General features: G+C 40.2%; 1 protein-coding gene across 2 annotated transcripts; it reads left to right on the top strand.

The window, feature by feature from the left end:
* Nucleotides 1-475: 475 nt before the first annotated feature.
* On the top strand, nucleotides 476-15,942 carry LOC130923331 (BLOC-2 complex member HPS6). 2 transcript variants are annotated; one of them, XM_057848965.1, is made up of 2 exons: nucleotides 476-3,475; nucleotides 15,233-15,942. In XM_057848965.1, the coding sequence occupies exon 1, from the start codon at nucleotides 802-804 to the stop codon at nucleotides 3,454-3,456; it is 2,655 nt and encodes an 884-aa protein (XP_057704948.1). In that variant the 5' UTR covers nucleotides 476-801; the 3' UTR covers nucleotides 3,457-3,475; nucleotides 15,233-15,942. The 2 variants fall into 2 exon arrangements, with proteins under 2 accessions (XP_057704948.1, XP_057704949.1); XM_057848966.1 differs by lacking the exon at nucleotides 15,233-15,942 and having other exon boundaries at nucleotides 477-644; nucleotides 731-4,644.
* The last annotated feature ends 4,900 nt before the right edge of the window (nucleotides 15,943-20,842 follow it).

Here is a 20,842-nt window from a genome sequence, read left to right as displayed (position 1 = left end):
TTACGTGTCCTGCTATCCTTTGGCCACTCATACAACTTTTCGTTTGAGTGAGAACAAAACATCGCCACACACCGCCGTGCCATTTTACCGAGAAGCAATGCAACAAACAATACTGTTCAACGGCGGACTTCCCTCGCACTTCGAGGTGTGACGTAATTTCCGAAGATTTCCGAAGAAAAGCATTTTCGTTGTCAAGGGCGTTGCTATGGGTTAAACAAAGAATCTGGAAGGGTTGCGTTAAAAAAAATAACGAAAATATGCTTATAACTGTTTAGCCATTGATATTATTCAAAAACATGGTTGGCCAACCTTACTTCACATTACTGCTTTCAGCAAAAAAGTATGTTCCCCCAGGTCACATGCGCCACCCCCAGCATCACTCTGCGCCCCACTATTTAAGAAGTACTGCTGTACAGTCAAACGCAGCTGTTTCTTTCGAGATTCCGACACGCCTCACTAGTTTTGAGCCCAACCCATTATGCAAATGAGCATCTGTGTGCGGAAATGAACTCGAACAGTCAGTCCCGTGATGTCAGCTAGGGCCGCGTAGCATTGGAGGAGTCTGTTCGCTTTACAACTTCCTCGTTGCGTTTTGGCAGTGACCGGTGACGCTCCCCGGTCGTCGGCAGATACCATTTAAACCGGTAGGCTCGTTTATTTCCCTCCCAGTCGGGCTTTAAGAGCGAGTGAAAAAACGCTCACATGACATGACGGGGTGTCATTCGTTTAGCAGGTTGCCGTGCTACACAGGCTAGTGTAGCTAGTTAATGCGTACATTCCGCCACTCGCTCTTGGGGAGTCATGTCGCGCTATGTGCTGGAGCAACTTTCTGATTTGGGGGACTACACCGGCAAGAATGAGCTGTACGAGAGTTTCAACAACAGCCTGGCAAACGTTCGCCTGAGCTCGGATGGACGTCACGTTCATGTCATCCTCCACGAGCCCAAGGTTGGTCTTGTGACTCTGGACAAGTATGAAAGACCTCAGCTGGTCCACGCTCAGAAAAAGCTGGACTTATGCTCCACGCGAGACGTTTCCATTGTGGATATTTTGTATTTGGACAGTAATAATTGCGCCGACAGGGACTTTTTAACTGTGGCGGTGGTTTTTGAAAACGGTCAAGCTGAGTTTTGGAAGTTCCAGGATTGCAAAGGCGGCTGGAGCCTCCTGCAAACAGCCGACTTGTGCAACAGTCCCCGAGCCAAAGTGGTGTCTGTGTGTGCCTGCCCTAATCTAATCATTTGGTGTGAGGAGCGGCCCCCCTCGGAGAGCTCCCCGCTCCTCAGCCCTGCCAGGAATAAACTGAGACATTGTGTCTGCAGGAGGGACTTTGAGCTAAAGGAGGGGTCTGTCTTTTTAGGAGGGGTGAAAATCACCCTTCACAACAACCCTCGATTCAACGTTATAACCTCGGGCCAATACGTTTATCTTCTTCCTGATGCTAGAGTGAAACCGTTCAGCAAGTTCTTCCTCTCGTGGTGCCCTCGACAGGACTCCTTCCGGGTCAGTACGACGTGTAAAGGTGGCCCCTTGAAAAAGCATTCCGCGAAAGACTCAGACTTTAGGAAGCTGATCAAAGACTGTTTAGGGTTTCTGGCAGCTGCTAACCCACCTGAGATCCTAAATGTTTCTTCATCGGATTGTGGAGGTTTGCTGCTGCTTCTCAACACGGGCTGGGTATGTCTCCTACATAGCGATGGCACGCTGAGACATTTGCACAAGGTGGCGGATAAGTGCCTGCTGAAATCCGTTACACACACCAGCCTCCGCCTATACCAGAACACTTTGGTGCTCATCCTAGGACAAAAACTGCATCTTATAGACTCAAAATGTGGCAGAGTGCTGGGGAAAATCATACTAAACCGAGAAGGGGTTTTATTTGCTCTAAAAACTGACAAGTCACCCTACCTGTTCTCAGAAAGTGGACTTTTTAAAGTGGTGCGACAAGAAACTGACACAAAAGACCGAAAAACAACGTTGCCATTTTTCACTACGACAGATAACATTGACCCTAGAGCCGTCCTGCTGGAAGCCGTGTTTGAGGAGGCTTGTAAATATTACCAGCAGAGGAGCTTGAGTAGTACCCAGCTCACTGTAGATGCTTTGAAGAAAGAGGGGAGGTTCCAGGCTCCCATTTCTTTGGCAGCCATCCTCAATGACTACCTGTGCTCAAAGACCAAGCAGAGAGCAGCTGAGCTGTCATCAAATGGAGAAAGCGGAGGCGATGTAGGGGAAGACCAGCTAAAAGTCTCCCTGGTGCCCGAGTTGAAGGCCTTGGTGACTTTAGAGGAGCTAAAGGGGGCTCTCGTGAGGGGCGGCGCCAAAGAGGTGGAAGTACTTTGCGAAAATCTCGTGGAGAAAGAAGTAGCCCGGCTGCTGTCGTCCTCCGAGCTGCATCGGGACGACCTGCTTTATCTCAACTCCATCTTCTCGGTCTTCCCCTGCCAATCGTGGAGGGCGGCCAAAGCTGCTCTTCAGCTCCGCTGCTCCGGAGAAGGCTCTCTGTCTAGCGAGGCACCTCCGGACGTGTGGAAAAGCGTCCTCGGTTCTGCGCCGAGCTTCCCGGTTTCCCTCACGCTTTCAAACGGCGGGTCAAGACGTGGGTACAGCCACACAGCGGATCACAACGGTAACTGTACGTCCAAGTCACCGAGATCTTCTGTCGCCCTGCCCGTCTTCGAACTCCTCTGCCATTCGGTTTTACTCTTCCAGCCAGCTTGGCTGCCCCGCTTTCTGGAGCTGAGCCAGCAGCAGCAGGGCTCAGCTGGACTGGGCTTGAGCTTGGCTGCCTCATCTTGGAGCTTATCTGCCGGTAGAGCCGGCGACAGCGGCGGCGAGAGCAACGTACCCCTCTACAAGCGTGCCTTGAGCGTTCTTTCAACCACGGGAAAAGATCAAGAGCGGCGGCGCGCGCTGGAGGTGGAGGTGTTAATGGTCAGCGGGCGGCCCAACGCCATCCTCCAGGCGCTGAGGATCCTGATTGGACAGCAGCAGTGGGAGAAGGTTATCCAGGTGGCCCAAAAGTTCTGCAAGCAGAGTCCCTTGCTGAACAAGGAGATTTTCACTACGCTGCTGTGTGAGGTGACTCAGCACAGAGAACTGGACCCTTATCTGGACCTCCTGTGGGCTTTGTGTCCTGAGGACATCACTGTCACCACCATTTTGAATATGGTGCTAAAAAACCTCCCGTCACCACTTTCTGCTTCCTCCAGACCTGGCTATACCACCACAGCTCCATTCACTGACCCGCAGAGTGGTCAGGTGACCGTCGGCCTCCTCAAACCTTTGTTGCGAAAAGTTCTCCAGAGGGAGACCAAGCCCAACCGATGCTACGCCGACATCCTGGAATCACCCTCCTTTCCCCCTCCTGCGCCACCCCGCCTGACAAGAGACCCATCCAAAACCAGCGCAGACTCACCTCAGGAGAATACCATCCTTCCTGGTTCCAGCTGTTGACCCTCCATGAAGTCTCTTGGTAATATATAAGACAAACTTTAAAGTGATAACTGATGACTCTAACCATGTAAATATTGTCGCCAATTGTAACGTGTACATTGTGTGTGAGTGAGGTAATTTACTTATTCAGTGTTAGGAGCTTGACGCAGTTGTGTTAAATACAGTACTAACTTTGGACCAGGGAAGAAAATTGAGTTTTTGAAATGATTTCCACATTATTAAGGCCAGCATGATGATTTTGTGCCTCTTTTCTCAGTGACAGACAGCCGTTTGGCTAATGCACTTAGCAGCTTGAAAATAATTTTTCTTCACACGGACCAGCGAGATTTAATGAGTGACCGCGAGAACCAAAAGTGGTATTTGCCATGTGGCAAAATGGATTTTGCCAATGTGGCATTTTTTTGCCATGTGGCAAAATGGATTTTGCCATGTGACATTTTATTTCCCGTGTGGCATTTTTTTTGCCATGTGACAAAATGGATTTTGCCATGTGGCATTTTTTTGCCATGTGACAAAATGGATTTTGCCATGTGGCAAAATGGCAAAAATGTGCCACATGGCAAAAATGAGTCACATGGCAAAATTCATTTTGCTACATAGCAAAAAAAATGCCATAAGGCAAAATCCATTTTGCCACATGACAAAAAATGCCACATGGCAAAATCCGATTTTGCCACATGGCAAAAAAAATGCCACATGGCAAAATCCATTTTGCCACATGGCAAAAAAAAATGCCACATGGCGAAGTCTGTTTTGCCACTTTGCAAAAAAATGCCACATGGGAAAAATGCCACATAGCAAAATAAATTATGCCACATGGCAGAAAAAAAATGCCACATGGGAAATAAAATGTCACATGGCAAAATCCATTTTCCCACATGGCAACAACAACAAAAAAAAGCCACATGGCAAAATCCATTTTGCCACATGGCAGAAAAAAAATGCCACATGGCAAAATCCATTTTGCCACATTGCAGAAAAAAAATGCCACATGGCAAAATCCATTTTGCCACATTGCAGAAAAAAAATGCCACATGGCAAAATCCATTTTGCCACATGGCAGAAAAAAAATGCCACATGGCAAAATCCATTTTGCCACATGGCAAAAAAAATGCCACATGGCAAAAAAAAATGTCACATGGCAAAATCCGTTTTTCCACATGGCAAAAAAAATGTCCCATGGCAAAATCCGTTTTGTCACATGGCAAAAAAATGCCACAAGGCAAAATCCGTTTTGCCACATGGCAAAAAAAATTCCACATGGCAAAATCCGTTTTGTCAGATGGCCCAAAAAAAATGCTACATGGCAAAATCCATTTTGCCACATAGCAAAAAAAATGCCACATGGCAAAATCCATTTTGCCGCAAGGCAAATACCACTTTTGGTTCTTGGCCCTGCTGGAGAGTTTAATTTTGGTGGAGAGTTTAGGTTTGAAAATCCTGGTGTTTGTTTAGACACGGTTGATTTTTAATAGACGTAGAAGTCTTCCTCTTCACAGCCCTCTCCTCAAGAAATTCCTGACAGATGCCAAAGGAAAAGTGACTAATAGTGAAGATTTTAAATTGAATTTGGTCTTAATTCCAGCCTAAGAAGGGGCACGTGGTGTTCTACGTAGTCTTCCCTAAATCTTCCGCTGTGAGCTGTACACAATTTGTGTGTTTTTTCCCTCTATCATGTTTTCCCATTTTCTATTCATCATTTTAGTACTCAAGGGTGATTTTCTTTGGTCCAGAATCATTCCAAAAGCAGTCTGACAATCTTGTGTACCCATTCGCTAATGTGTCAATTAAACAGTATTTAACATGGCAAGTCACTATTGCAGTTTTTTCAACCGCTGTGCCGTGGCGTAGTGTCTGGTGTGCCGTGGAAAACCAACTTTCACCTAATTGATGTAAAAATGTTTTTTTTTGAAAATGAGTTCCACAAATGAGTGAAATCTGATGTCTCTGCTGTCCAATGACTGGTAATCATGCAATACTTTTCATATCGGTAGGTATCAATAGGTAGCTTAAGTACCGTAATTTTCAGACTACAGTGGTATGAAAAAGTATCATAACCTTTTGGAATTTCTCACATTTCTGCATAAAATCGCCATCAAATGTGATCTAATCTTTGTCATAATCACACAGATGAAATTTTTTTTTACTAAAACTACCCAAACATTTATAGGTTTTCATATTTTAATGAGGATAGTACGCAAACAATGACAGAAGGGGGCAAAATAAGTAAGTGAACCATCGCATTTAATATTTTGTGGCCCCCTCTTTGGCAGCAATAACTTCAACCAGGTGCTTCCTGTAGCTGCAAATCAGTCTGGCACATCGATCATTACTAGTCCTGGCCCATTCTTCTCTACAAAACTGCGGTAGTTCAATCAGATTCCTGGGATGTCTAGCATGAATCACTGTCTTTAGGTCATGCCACAGCATCTCAATGGGGTTCAAGTCTGGACTTTGACTTGGCCACTCAATGTATATTTTGTTCTTCTGAAACCATTCTGAAGTTGATTTACTTCTGTGTTTTGGATCATTGTCTTTTTGCAGCATCCATCCTCTTCTGAGCTTCAAATATCTGACAGACGGCCTCAGGTTTTCCTTCAAAACATCCTGATAAAATTTTGAATTCATTCTTCCATTATGATTGCAAGTTGTCCAGGCCCTGAGGTAGCAAAACAGCCCTAAATCATGATGCTCCCTCCACCATGCTTCACGATGGGGATGAGGTTTTGATGTTGGTGAGCTGTTCCATTTTTCCTCCACACGTAACATTGTGTGTTACTCCCAAACAATTCAACTTTGGTTTCATCAGTCTACAAAACATTTTGCCAAAACTTCTATTGAGTGTCTAAGTGCCTTTTTGCGAACATTAAATGAGCAACAATGGTTTTTTAGACAGCAGTGGCTTCCTCTGTGGAGTCCTCCAATGAACACCATTCTTGTCCATAGATTTTACATAAAGTTGATGTGTGCACAGAGATATTGGACTGTGCCAGTGATTTCGGTGTTTAGCAGACACTCTAGGGTTCTTTTTTTTTACCTCAGTGTATTCTGCGGTGAACTCTTGGTGTCATCTTTGGTGGATGGCCACTCCTTGGGAGAGAAGCAACAGTGACAAACTCTCTCCATTTGTATACAACTTCTCTGACTGTCGATTGATGAACATCCAGACTTTAAGAGATGGTTTTTATCCTTTCCCAGCTTTATACAAATCAACAATCCTTGATCACGGGTCTTCAGACAGCTCTTTTCAGACAATGCTTCTCATCAAGACAATTCTTACCAGGTCTGTGTTTTATAGTGGGGCAGGGCAGCTTTAAACCACTCATCAGTGATTGGGCACACACCTGACTTAAATTGTTTGGTAAAAATTGGTTTTAATTTCTCTTCAAGTGTCCTTAGCCAGAGGGTTCACCTACTTATTTTTCCCCCTCCTGTCATTGTTTGCACGCTATCCTCATCAAACTATGAAAACCTGTAAATGTTTGGGTGTTTTTAGTTAAAACAGTTTTTACATCTGTGTGATTTTGAAAAAGATCACATCACATTTGAAGGTGATTTTATGCAGAAATTTGAGACATGCCAAAAAGTTCAGCCCCTATACATACCACTGTATAAGGCACACCTGACTATAAGCCACCATGCACCAAATATGACACGAAAACGACATTTGGTCACAGATAAGTCTCACTGGACTGTAAGCTGCGGCTGTCCTCACTGTATTATGGGATATTTACGCCAAAATATATTAACTGGTAACATTTGACAGCTACATCATAAGACTGTCATAAGACCAAATAAACCACCATGAAGCTTTGAACCAAGTGGTTGAAAAGATTCATTGCTTCAAGAAGCTTCATTTGGCCCTTGAGGGAGACAGTCAACCTCTGCCGCTCGCTGCTGTCAGCACTGTTGTCGTCCAACATGCCTCCTGGCATGCATTGCTGCACTACAGATGTAAATAATCAAAATTATGTTCTGTGCTAATTATTTCTTCAGTTACTGTTCCAGTTGTTTCATTAATTGCTAGTTATGGTATTTGGTAACACTTTATTTGACAGTGGCTCCATTAGACAGTCATGAGACCATCATAATTATGACTTGCCATTAGCATTAATAAATGATTATAACGGATATCATTTTGTGTCATCCGGCAAATTATCTCACTTTTCAATTGCTGTAAAAGATCCGAGCTGGTCATGAATGGAGTTAGTGACATAATTTGCGGGATGACACGTAATGACAACTGTAATATGGATTCATTAATACCCATAATAGTGTCATGTCATAATTATGACGGTCTTATGGCAGTCTTAGAAGGCAGCTGTCAAATAAAGTGTTACCTATTAACCCAAATAAATCAACTTGTAAGCCGCACGATTGAAAATGAAGGAAAAAAGTAGCGGCTCATAGTCCGAAAATTATGGTAATTACCGTAGCGTTGCCATGGTTTGTTGGTTTGTCACTGCCCTCTGGTGACAACTGTGAATCTTATAATATGTTATACTATAAGCGTCTTTGAGCATTTGTAAAAGCGCTCTACAAATAAAATGTAGTATTATTATTATAGTAACACTTTGTCTGGCTGAAGAGCAGCTACTCCCTGTTAAGACCAACATAAGGCTGTAAATTTTTGTTTCAGCTAATATGTTTATGCATTCATAATCTAGTTAAGAGGTATATTTAGCAGTTTTGGGTGGAAATATGTGTTTGAATGATTTGTTGAGAGATTTGTTTTTGGTTAGCATTTTATAGCATTTAATTCGATCTACTAAATTTACATCTCAATTTGACAAATTAGACATTCAAACTCCAAATGTTTTGTGTTTTAAAGTGTGTGTTTTTGCTCATAGTTTTACACGTGTTTGTGTTACAACTTTACAGAAAAGGATTGATGTCACATTTAGTGAGGACAGAACGCGTGTATTTTAAATGATTGATAAGCACAAAAAGTAGCAAATCCATTCACGGTTGTTCTTGAATACATTGCCAGAGTTTTCATTCAAATATTTTTTTGTACTTTTTAATACTTTATGAAAGTGTAATCTGGCTGTCAAATTGTCATAATAAATGTTATTGCATTTAATGTTTGTTATCCGATTACTCGAATAATCGAACTAATAATCGATGGATTAGTCGATTACTTATGTAATCGATAGCTAGACCCTAGATAAATAACAAATTGTGAAATATGGCCCTTAAATTGTAAAATAAGATTATTATTACGAAAAAGATTTTCCACAACATAAGGTGTTTTTACAGTGTTTGATTTTATTTCATAATGCCTTTTTCCACGATAGCCTTTTTATTTCCTAATGTCGTTTTTCAGCACAATGAAGTGTGAGCTGTTAATGAAATACATAAGGTGGAGTCAATTAAGGGATTGGCTGAATTGTGGGGTCTGGCTAGCTGCGCTAGCATTTGGTAGCATCACTCAGAAAATGAGAACCGGTTGTAAAGTAATGAAAAGCTTTTACCTCAGCCTGAGCGAGGATTTAAGCAGCAGTGTTTTTGATTCGATGCTTTTTGGAAGTTGACATAACAGTTCATTAGCGCGACCAAATGCAAACACAGCTAGCCAAACACGACGATCCAACCAATCACTTAACTGACTCCGCCTTATGTATGAATTCTTTGTGAAAAATGCTTTTTATCTTGTAAAATCTCATTGTGCTGCTCTAATTGCGTTTCAGAACAAATTTTAGGAGGTGCAAAACAAGGGCTGGCTAAGATTGAACTTTCAAAAGATCATTACATGTAAATAGAAAAGAAAACTTCAGTTTTTTTCAAACTATGCAGAATTACACTTTCATTTCACAAAAGCAATAAATACATTTAAAAACAAAATACCTGATCTTAGCCTCAAGCGGTATTAAAAAAATAAATACATAAATAAATGAGGATCGAAGTACAGCAAAAGAACAATTAGCTAATTTGCATAGCAAAAGTCCGCTACCTTAAATGCTATAAAATGCTTTATTTATTTATTCATTTATTTATTACACAATGCTCTTAAAAAATCGTTCAAAAAACATATTCTCACAGAAACACCTAAACACACCTCAACACTAAATTAAAAATACAACAATAGTATTGGCTCAAACTAAAACTTAGACTTTTGTTGGTCTTAACAGGGATCAGCTGGATCCAGCCATGTTAGATTAGTTATGTCATATTCACTGTTGCCACTACAGTGAAAAAAATAACTGGTGGATTTACTTGATAAAATCATTGTAACAATTTGCACTTACTTTTCTTCAGTAAATTTTACTGCGTGCAATATTAAGTTCATTTCACAAGCAGTAAAATTTACTTAACTGAAGTAAGTTCAAATTGTTACAATAATTTTATCAAGTAAATCCACCAATTATTTTTTTCAGTGTAGAGGGCAGTGTATCAAAATCAATAAAACTAAATGCAAACACTTTCAAAACAAACCATTACAACCCTACTCTAAATAAACGAATCCTCAAAGCAGCTAAATTTGATTTAACGCTTTTTTCTAATCTTAATCGATTAATCGTTGCAGCACTAAAGGCTATTGTGGAAGAAGGCATTATGAAATTTAAAAAAAAATACTGTGTGAGTAAACAATTTTTATTTTATGAAATATTTTTCATAATAATATGACGTTATTTTACAATTTAAGGGCCATATTTCACAATTTGTCATTTATCAATTGTATTGATTTCAAAACTTTTTTATTTATCTAAATTTGACCCTTTTTAGGTTCCATAGTCGATACATTCCACACCACTGTATTCAGCTGAGAGTTGCTGCTGAATTTCTCAGCACTTCCCTGAGTTAAGTGTTTATTAATTATTAATGTGTTTTGCTTGGGAAAGGCTGCTCTTTTGTAAAAACAAGCTTAAACTTTATAAGTATTTATGAGTGAGTGCTATATGATAAACCGCGGTAAAAATGTTTGCGTTTGTTGCGTTTTCAGCCTCAAATGCCGTTGTCTTAATCCTGGCCTTTTAGCCTTGTATTTGTTGCTTAAAATAATGTTCATACGACACTGGAAAAAGTATAACAAAACTGTCATTTTGATTCAAACTTCATGAAAACGATTTGTTTACTCATTACAGATAAACATTGTTATTTATATTGTTTAATGCATCTACTAGCGGGCCATCGAACTGAAATGTTTCATTTTGACCAAGGATTCTTTTACATTACTTGGAGTGATGTTGACATTGGTCAGAAAAATGAATAAACTTCAGATTTCGGTGTCTTTACAGTTAATGCTATGTTTTTTATGTACTATTTTCTAAAGAGTGAAGTCGAAGACCAGGTAGACTGCAGTTGATCTACCCTGGCGGCAGGAAATAAAAATAAAACTTTGGTAGGGTAGTGTACATTTAACATTTGAACATTGTTTGCTGTTGGTTGACAATACTAATTATATTTAATGCATTCTGTAATTGTAACAATAAGTCATGGAATCATTAAAACCTGAACATTTTTTGTTATTTAATGTGTCAATTACATTATTTATACACTTACGCATGTTGCTGCTGCACCAGAAAAATGTTTTGTGTCAAATTAGTTCCATCGGGTGAAGTGAAACAAACAAACAAAAATCCAAATACAGAAACCAAAACATCTGTACCCATCCTGCTCTTCTACAACACTGTCAAACTGATAAAACCAAGCTCTGCCTTTTGACCTGACCCAGACGAAGTTGCATGATTGTTTTGGTCAAACAAGAAAATCTAACATGTTGATTATACAGTGGTATGAAAAAGTATCAGAACCTTTTGGAATTTCTCACATCTCTGCATAAAATCACCATCAAATGTGATCTGAGCTTTGTCAAAATCACACAGATGAAAAAACTGCTTGAACTAAAATCACGCAAACATATATTTTCATTTTTTTAATGAGGATAGTGTGCAAACAATGACAGAAGGGGGAAAAAAATAAGTATGTGAACCGTCAGGTTTAATATTTTGCTGCCCCCCCCTTTGGCAGCAATAACTTCAACCAGAATCTTCCTGTTGCTGCAGATTAGTCTAGCACATTGATCAGGACTAATCTTGGCCCATTCTTCTCAACAAAACTGCTGTAGTTCATTCAGATTCCTGGGATGTCTGGCATGAATAGCTGTCTTTAGGTCATGTTACATCATCTCAATGGGGTTTAGGTCTGGACTTTGACTTGGCCACTCACGAACGTGTATTTTGTTCTTCTGAAACCATTCTGAACTTGATTTACTTCTGTGTTTTGGATCATTGTCTTGTTGCAGCATCCATCCTCTTTTTAGCTTCAACAGTGACAGACGGCCTCAGGTTTTCCTGCAAAACTTTCATTCTTCCATTAATGACTGCAATTTGTCCAGGCCCTGAGGTAGCAAAACAGCCCAGATCATGATGCTCCCTCCACCATGCTTCATGGTGTGGATGAGGTCTTGATGTTGGTGAGCTCTTCCATTTTTCCTAAACACATGACGTTGTGTGTTACTCCCAAACAATTCAACTTTGGTTTCATCAGTCCACAAAATATCGCTAAAAGTGTCCAAGTGCCTTTTAGCGAACATTAAACGAGCAACCAAGTTTTTTTTAGACAGCAGTGGCCTTCTCTATGGAGTTCTCCCATGAACACCATTCTTGGCCATAGTTTTACATATAGTTGATGTGTGCACATAGACTTTGGACTGTGCCAGTGGTTTTTGTAGGTCGTTAGCAGACACTGTGGGGTTCTTTTGTACCTCTCTGAGTATTCTGCGCTGAACTCTTGGACGGTTAGGGGGGAGAGAAGCAACAGTGCCAAATTCTCTCCATTTGTAGACAACTCCTCTGACTGCCGATTGATGAACTTTTAGAGATGGTTTTGTATCCTTTCCCAGCATTATACAAATCAACAATCCTTGATCGCAGGTCTTCAGACAGCTCTTTTGACCAACCATGATGCACATCAGACAATGCTTCTCATCAAGACAATTCTTACCAGGTTTGTGTTTTATAGTGGGCAAGGCAGCGTTAAACCTCTTATCAGTGACTGGGCACACACCTGACTTAAATTGTTTGGTAAAAATTTGTTCAATTGTCTCCTTAGGGAGAGGGTACACTTACTTATTTTTCCCCCTTCTATCATTGTTTGCATACTATCCTCATTCAAATATGAAAACCTAAATGTTTGGGTGGTTTTAGTTAAAGCAGTTTTTTTTTTCATCTGTGTGATTTTGACAAAGATTCGATCACATTTGTTGGTGATTGTATGCAGAAATTTGGGAAATTCCTAAAGGTTCAGAACCTTTTCCATACTATTAAAACATGAAAAATCTCTGAAATTGATCACATTTAACATGATGCCAAACTTTTTTTCTGCCCTTCTGGTGTGGCAGCAATGCGCCTCCGTTCACTGTTCAGTGTACACTAATGTCCTGAGTTGAGATTCCGCAGCTGATGTTTATTTTTAGAGGCATAGAATCTCATTCTTTCGACCAGTAGGCAGGTTCCACATGAGGATGTAAAGGATCACAGCAGCAGTCCAAATATAGAACCAAAGTATTCAGAAGAGTGTCCTGGAAGGTACCTGATGGGATTTCTTGCTTGCTTGCATATAGCACTCAAGGGCCACAAAATCAGGCTGGACTATCAGGAGCAGCTCACTGGCCTGTTGTCAAATTACGGTCATGTGAAAAAAATTAAGACACCCCATCAAATATTCAGTTCTTTATTCAGAAATGTTCACATATCAATGTCTGATCTTGTTTTTCTTTATCTCTGGAAAAGAAAGTGATTTAATTGCAGGTAAACAACAAAAATGAACATTGTTTAACTCATTAAACCAAATATATCATTAAAAATGCATATTCTAACTGAGGAAAAAGTTAGGACACCCACCTAATAGCTAGTGTTACCCACTTTGGCTGAAATAACTTCAGTGAGATACTTTTTGTAGCCATCTACCAGTCTTTAACATTGGTCTGAAGAAAGTTGGCCCCTCTCCACAACCCAGAATACTTTCAGCTGTGAGATGTTTGAGAGGTTTTTTGCATGTACAGCCCGTTTCAAGTCACCCACAGCAACTCAATAGAGTTAAGATCCGGGCTTTTACTCGGCCATTCCAGGAGTCTCCATTTCTTCCTTTTCAGCCAGTCATTGGTGGATTTACTGTTATGTTTTGGGTTATTGTCATGTTGCAAGGGCCAGTTTCAATTCAGCTTGAATTCTTTCACAGATGATCTCGCATGTTCCTCAAGCACCCTCTGATACACGATAGAATTCATGGTGGACTCTATGATGGTGAGATGGCCAGGTCCTGTTGTAGCAAAGCATCCCCAAACCATGACACTTCCACCTCCATGCTTCACAGTTGGTATGAGGTTCTTTTCCTGGACTGCTGTATTGGGTTTACGCCAAACTTGTCCTCTGTTCTGGTGTCCAAATAATTCAATTTTAGATTCATCTGTCCAAAGAGCATTACTCCAGAAGTCCTGGTCTTTGTTTGCATTCACCCTGGCAAACTTCAGTCTGGCCTTCATGTTCTTGGAGAGCAAAGGTTTCCTCCTTGCACACGTCCCATGAACGTTCAACGTTGTGAAGTCTCTTTCTGATTGTAGAGGCATGCACTTTCACATCAACAGTAGCAGGAGCCTGCTGTTGGTCCCATGATGACATTTTAGGGTTTTTGGAGACTTCTTTTAGCATCTTGTTCTCAGGCTAAACTTGCTTGGGCTGCCAGACCTGGGCATGTTGGCAGTTGTTTTGAATGTCCTCATCTTGTAGATTATTTTCCAGACAGAGGAATGGCTGATTTAATATTATTTCGAGATCTTTTGAGATCCCTTACCAGACTCATAAGCGTCTACAATCTTCTTACTGAAGGCCTCAGACAGGTCCTTTGACCTCTCCATGGTGATTTCTCTCACTTCAACAGCCAGTCACTGTTGAAAGTATTCTGCGTTGATGACTGGGCAAACTTTCTTCAGACCGATGTCAAGGACTGGTAAATGGCTACAAAAAGCGTTTCACTGAAAAAACAATGTTATAAAACAATATAAAACAATGTTAATTTTGGTTGTTTACCTGCGACTAAATCACTTTATTTTCCAGAAAGAAACAACAAGATCAGACATTGATTTCTTAATAAAGAACTGAATATTTAATGGGGTGTCCTAAGTTTTTTTCACGTGACTGTAGCCTACATAATTGATGGGACAATGTATTTTCCCAGGAAAATGTAGAACTGTTCATTTAAACATCTAAACGCTTGCAAAGATTTGTTAAAATAAAGTCTTGCCAATTGATATTTGTTTGCTTACGGTTGATTGTAATACCTTTTCACCGTCATCAGTCTTGCCCATAGGCGGAGATTGAGGGAGGCAGTGCCCCCCGGTGGCCTAAAAAATATCATTGCATGTAATTGACTTTCCGCTAAATGAATGAATTTAAAGGGAAACTTCAGAATTTTTGACACTAGGCTTAATCTTCAAGTTAGCACGGGTTAAATTAGTCTGCGGAGTTGTTTTCAACAAAGTCCCTGCAATTTGTTAGTTTCAGTGCTCCGGAGTGGCTAAGCAATCGCAAGTCAATGGTGCCTGCTTAGCATACTGATAAAAAAAAAAACAACAACATATGCAAGCATGAGAATCACTGGTGACTCGAGCAAATAATAGTGTTGGCTATGTTTTCAAGATGAAGTTATTAAAACTTACCATTACATGTCAATAATTGTAGTATTAACAGAAACATTTGTCTTCAAGCAGCTCTGCAGGGCGAAGTGATATCACATTGATCTTTCACCACTGATTTTTTTTTGTTTTTTTTTGCAGGGACTCTCCAGCAGACTGAGCACGAGTGGCCGAAGCACTGTTCTCTATTGTGCTCGCATTAAGCATCTAAATAAATAGTCCTGCAGAATGAAATCAATTACGGCAGTTTGGTGTGACATTGTTTTGGCCGCATCGGTATTTCAAACGATGAACTGCATTTAGAATTTATTTGATCTAGATTAAGATCTGTTAATATCGCTTTTTATTGGCATGCTAAGCAGGCACCACTGACTTGTGCTAGCTGAGCCACTCCGGAGCCCTGAAACTAACAAATAACTGACAAACTGTACAAAATTTGTTGAAATCAACTCCACCGACAAATTAGCCCTAACCCTAACTCCCGCTAACTCGAAGATGAAGCCTAATTGAAAAAATTCTGATTAAAACATATTATGGCTCTGATGAGATTTAATAAAGAAATTTAGCGTTGCCATAGTGAGTAGAACAAGTGAGGCCCCCCCCTTTTTTTTTTGTCAACATGCAGATCATTAATTCACCAACTATGTTAAGTCATGGTGCCACCTTCCAAGTGACACCGCAACTTGATGATCTGCGTTAAGGTTCTTTGAATAAAGATTTATAAAAAGTGAGCCTGACTGGTTCCGGACCTGAGGAGGCAAGATGGTTCTTTAGAATTTCTTTAAACATAGGCTTTAAAAAGGTTCAACAACAACTGAGGATTGAACACGAACAGTGTCAAGATGGATATACAGTGCTGGCCAAAAGTATTGGCACCCCTGCAATTCTGTCAGATAATGCCTAATTTCTCCCAGAAAATGATTGCAATTACAAATGCTTTAGTACTAATGCCTTCATTTATTTTAAATGCAATTAAAAAGCTCAAAAGAGAATGTGGAAAAAAAATTAAATCAATATCATTTTACACAAAACCCCAAAAATGGGCCGGACAAAAGTATTGGCACCCTCAGCCTAATACTTGGTCGCGACACCTTTAGACAAAATAACTGCGAACAACCGCTTCCGGTATCCATCAATGAGATTTCTACAATGCTCTGCTGGAATTTTAGACCATTCTTATTTGGCCAACTGCCCCAGGTTTCTGAGATGTCAAGGGTGCCATTTTCAGATCCATCCACAGGTGTTCTATGGGATTCAGGTCTGGACTCATTGTTGGCCACTTTGGAAGTCTCCAGCGCTTTCTCTCAAACAATTTTCTAGTGATTTTTGAAGTGTGTTTTGGATCATTGTCCTGCTGGAAGACCCATGACCTCTGAGGGAGCCCTAGCTTTCTCATACTGGGCCCTACATTATGCTGCAAAATGTGTTGGTAGTCTTCAGACTTCATAATGCCATGCACTCGGTCAAGCAGTCCAGTGCCAGAGGCAGTAAAGCAACCCCAAAACATCAGGGAACCTCCACCATGTGTGACTGTGGGGACTGTTTTCTTTTCTTTGAAGGCCTTGTTTTTTTCCTCTGTAAACTCAATGTTGACTTTTGTCTCATTTGACCAGAGAACATTCTTTTACAATGTTTTTGGCTTTCTCAGGTAAGTTTAGGCTAACTCCAGCCTGGGTTTTTAATGTCTCTGGGTCAGAAGTGGGGTTAGGGTTTTGGGATTAGGGTTAGGGAAGTGGGGTCTTCCTGGGTATCCTACTATACCTTTTCGTTCAAATGCCAACAGTTCTTGAGCCACCATCTGCACAATCTTTCGTTGAAATCTCTCTTCAAATTTTCTCTCCGTCCACATCTAGGGAGGTTAGCCACAGTGCCATTGGCTTTACACTTATTGATGACACTGCACACGGTAGACACAGGAACATTTGTGTTTTTGGAGATGGACCTGTAGCCTTGAGATTGCCCATGCTTTCTCACAATGTTGCTTCTCAAGTACTCAGTTCTTTGGTCTTCTTTCTTTTCTCCATGCCCAATGTAGTACACACAAGGACACAGGACAGAGGTTGAGTCAACTGTAATCCATTTTAGTTGTTGCCACCACTTGTTATGTACCACAGGTAAGGTGCTGTTAATTACAAAAATTAGAGCATCACATGATTTTTTAAAAGGGCGCCAATACTTTTGTCTTGCCCATTTTTGGAGTTTTGTGTAAAATGCTGATTTTTTTCCCCCCCCCATTCTTTTTTGTGTTTTTTCATTGCAAGCAAAACAAATGAAGATATTACTACCAAAGCATTTGTAATTGCAATTATTTTCTGGGAGAAATTGAGCATTATCTGACAAAATTGCAGGGGTGCCAATACTTTTGGCCAGCAGTGTATATATTATAAGGTAATTTTATTGCTGAATGTTGACACTGCGTTTCAGGGTGATGAACATGTTTTGCCCCCCCCAAAAAAGTCAAACACTGCTCATCCCTATTGTCTTTACATATAGCAATATTATTCTTATTTTGACCATTTTATTTCACCACTGTGTCACATTACTCAGTACCAAAGTATGTTTAAAAAAAAAAAAAGTCGGTGACCCAAAAAAGAGCATCGTTATTATGTTAAACATATTCACATAACGATTTTTGCTCCATTATCTAATAAGGAGACAGTACAAGAAGTTGTTGAACAGTTTATGTGGTACATGTTTAAAGTAGACCGCTAAAAAAAATAAAGGGAACACTAAAGTAACATGTTGTAGATCTGAATGATAAAAAAAAAAAAAAAAATTTATTTAAATCCATTGTTTTTTTTCCATCGTTGAATGTGCTGACAACAAAATCACACAAAAAATATCCATGAAAATCAAATGTATCAACCCATGGAGGTCTGGATTTGGAGTTAAGCTCAAAATTAAAGTGGAAACACACCACAGGCTGATCCAACTTTTATGTAATGCCGTTTAAACAAGTCAAAATGAGACCCAGCCTCCATCTGCCTGTTAGACCTCACTACAACGCCCTGGGCATGCTTCTGACGATGCTCTCCCTGGTAATCTCCTCCCATATAAATACCAGAGCAACCTGGCGGCACCAGATGGACCTAAACTAAACATCCGAGAGGTGTTCTGTTGGGTTTAGGTCAGGTGGACGTAGGGGCCAGCCAATTTGATCAATTCCTTCTTCCTCCAGGAACTGACTGCATACTCTAGCCACATGAGGTTGGGCATTGTCATGAACCAGGAAGGACCCAGGTTCCACTGCACCAGCCTAGTTTATGACAATAGGTCCGGATACTCATTAGTACACAGGGTGCCATTATCTAACCTATAGAGGTCTGTGCGTGCCCTGACCATCACTGACTGTGCAGTTTACATAAAACAAATTGGGATGAAAAAAATACAAGTAACTGGAAGCTTACAGTAACGCTACTGGGACATTTAAACTTGTTCAAATCAAATCAAATTTATTTATATAGCCCTTTACAAAACCCGAAAGGTCCCCAAAGTGCTTTACAACAAAGACAAACATGGCACATAGTAAATAAAAGGCAGGAAAGTATTATACAATGACATTAGGAAGCAAAGAAAAGAAAAAAGAAATGAAACAACGCATCACGATTAGTCAGACAGCAAACAAAACAATAAAACAGATAAAATCCGAAAACATTAAAAACCCTAAAGAAATAAAACCAGGCTAAACTAATCTTGGGGAAAGGCGAGTCTAAAAAGGTGTGTCTTTAAACGAGATTTAAAAAGGCCGAAATTTGTAGTGGTGCGGATTTCAGGGGGAAGACTATTCCATAACCTGGGTGCAGCAACCGCAAAAGATCGGTCTCCCCACTGTTTGAGTTTGGACCTTGGGACTTGCAAATGAAGTTGGCCGGTAGAGCGAAGACTCCTGCCAGAGTTACGGATGGTTAAAATTTCTGATAAGTAAGAAGGAGCCTGGCCATTGATAGAATTAAAAACAAACAGTAAAAGTTTAAAATCAATTCTAAAATGGACTGGAAGCCAGTGGAGCGATGATAGCACGGGGGTAATATGTTCACGTCTAGGTGTATCTGTTAAAAATCGAGCAGCAGCATTTTGAACAAGTTGGAGACGAGAAACCGAGGATTTGGGAAGACCAACATAAAGTGCGTTGCAGTAATCCAGCCTTGAGCTTATAAAAGCGTGAATTGCTTTTTCCAGGTCGTGGCGAGTAAGAAAAGGCTTCACTTTGGCCAAGAGACGGAGCTGGAAAAAACTTGCTCTTACAACAGAACTAATCTGTTTTTCAAAGTTGAGCCTGCAATCGAATATCACTCCGAGATTTTTAACATGTGTTTTAAAAAAGGGAGCCAGAGTGCCAGGGTTGGGCTCAAGGGCATTTAACATAGAAGGTGTGCCAAAAGTAATATATTCAGTTTTGCTTTCGTTAAGATGTAAAAAGTTTTGCGCTAGCCACTGCTTCACATCAGATATGCACTCCATTAATTTAGTGAGAGCAGTTTGTTCGTTGGGTCTCAGGGGGAGATACAGCTGCAGGTCATCAGCATAAAAATGAAAAGAGATATTATGTTTTTTTATAACTGATCCTAAAGGTAGGAGATAAAGTGCAAAGAGAACAGGCCCTAAAATGGAGCCTTGTGGCACCCCACAAGAAAGAGAGGTTTGTGAGGAGGAAAAGTCCCCAATCATTACTGAGAAGGTCCTATGTTCCAGGTATGATTTAAACCACTGTAGAGCTTTACCACGGATACCTATAAAGTGTTCTAAACGAGATACAAGGACTGTGTGGTCGACTGTATCAAATGCTGCTGTGAGATCTAGTAAAACAAGGATTGCTGGGTTTCCATTATCTACAGAAAGGGCTTTGATTTGATTTGATTTGAAAACCCCCGTTTACAGACGTCGCACAACCGTTTTTTTTTTCAACCCAGCCATAAAACGAAGGTAATTAGTTATATTTATTATTCAAAATGTCGGTCATTTTTAGCTTTGAATCATTAATTGGTTTAATATTTCGTAAAAAAAAAAAAAAAAAACGACTTTGAAAAATTATTGACACGCATATTTTAAACTTTTAAACAAATAACGTCACAATGAAAAAAATGGTGTCTGTAAAAAAGTCACGGATACAATATTTGCCTCATAAGTATCGCTTAATTGTATATTTTTTTTTAGTTTCTGTCGCATTTTTTCCAATATGTTTGATGATGAATAATCGATTCAAAAAAAGAAAAATTGGGGGAAAAAAACGTTCAAAAAGGTAAATATATGAAAAACAAAATCTCGACCACTCCTTGTTGTCTGCGATTTCTGCATCGTGACCCTTGTTATATTACCAGGTTTCACCCATAAAATCCCGGCTTTGGCCATTCACAGCTGTGTCTTGACACTCAGTGATACATGCTACATTGAGTTTTTGGAAACAAGATAAGTACGCGATAATATCTCGTTAAAGTCATGGTGTCTGTAATTCTGCCCTCGCGTGCTCTCACCTCCAGATAGGGTTTTGCTGTTTAAAAAAAAAAAATTTTTTAAATGCCCTCTTGTTCAAAATCCCCCCCACCCCCGAAAATTGAGATTTTAAGCTTTCCAATGATGTATCACACGTGCATTTCGTACAATTTTGAAGTTGGCTAAATTGGGGGTCTCAGAGCGGAACTTCAAGTCAACTGAGTGTTTTCCGCAATATACCATTATTAACAAAAAAAAAAAAAAAATCAGATATTATAAGCAGTTACTCACAATGTTACTCATTGAGTATTCTTTTCAGCG

Source organism: Corythoichthys intestinalis, chromosome 10 (assembly GCF_030265065.1).
Source record: "Corythoichthys intestinalis isolate RoL2023-P3 chromosome 10, ASM3026506v1, whole genome shotgun sequence".
In the NCBI taxonomy this organism is placed as follows: domain Eukaryota; kingdom Metazoa; phylum Chordata; class Actinopteri; order Syngnathiformes; family Syngnathidae; genus Corythoichthys; species Corythoichthys intestinalis.
The sequence above is the reverse complement of the archived record's forward strand: the minus strand, read 5'-3'. Positions and strand labels throughout refer to the sequence as shown.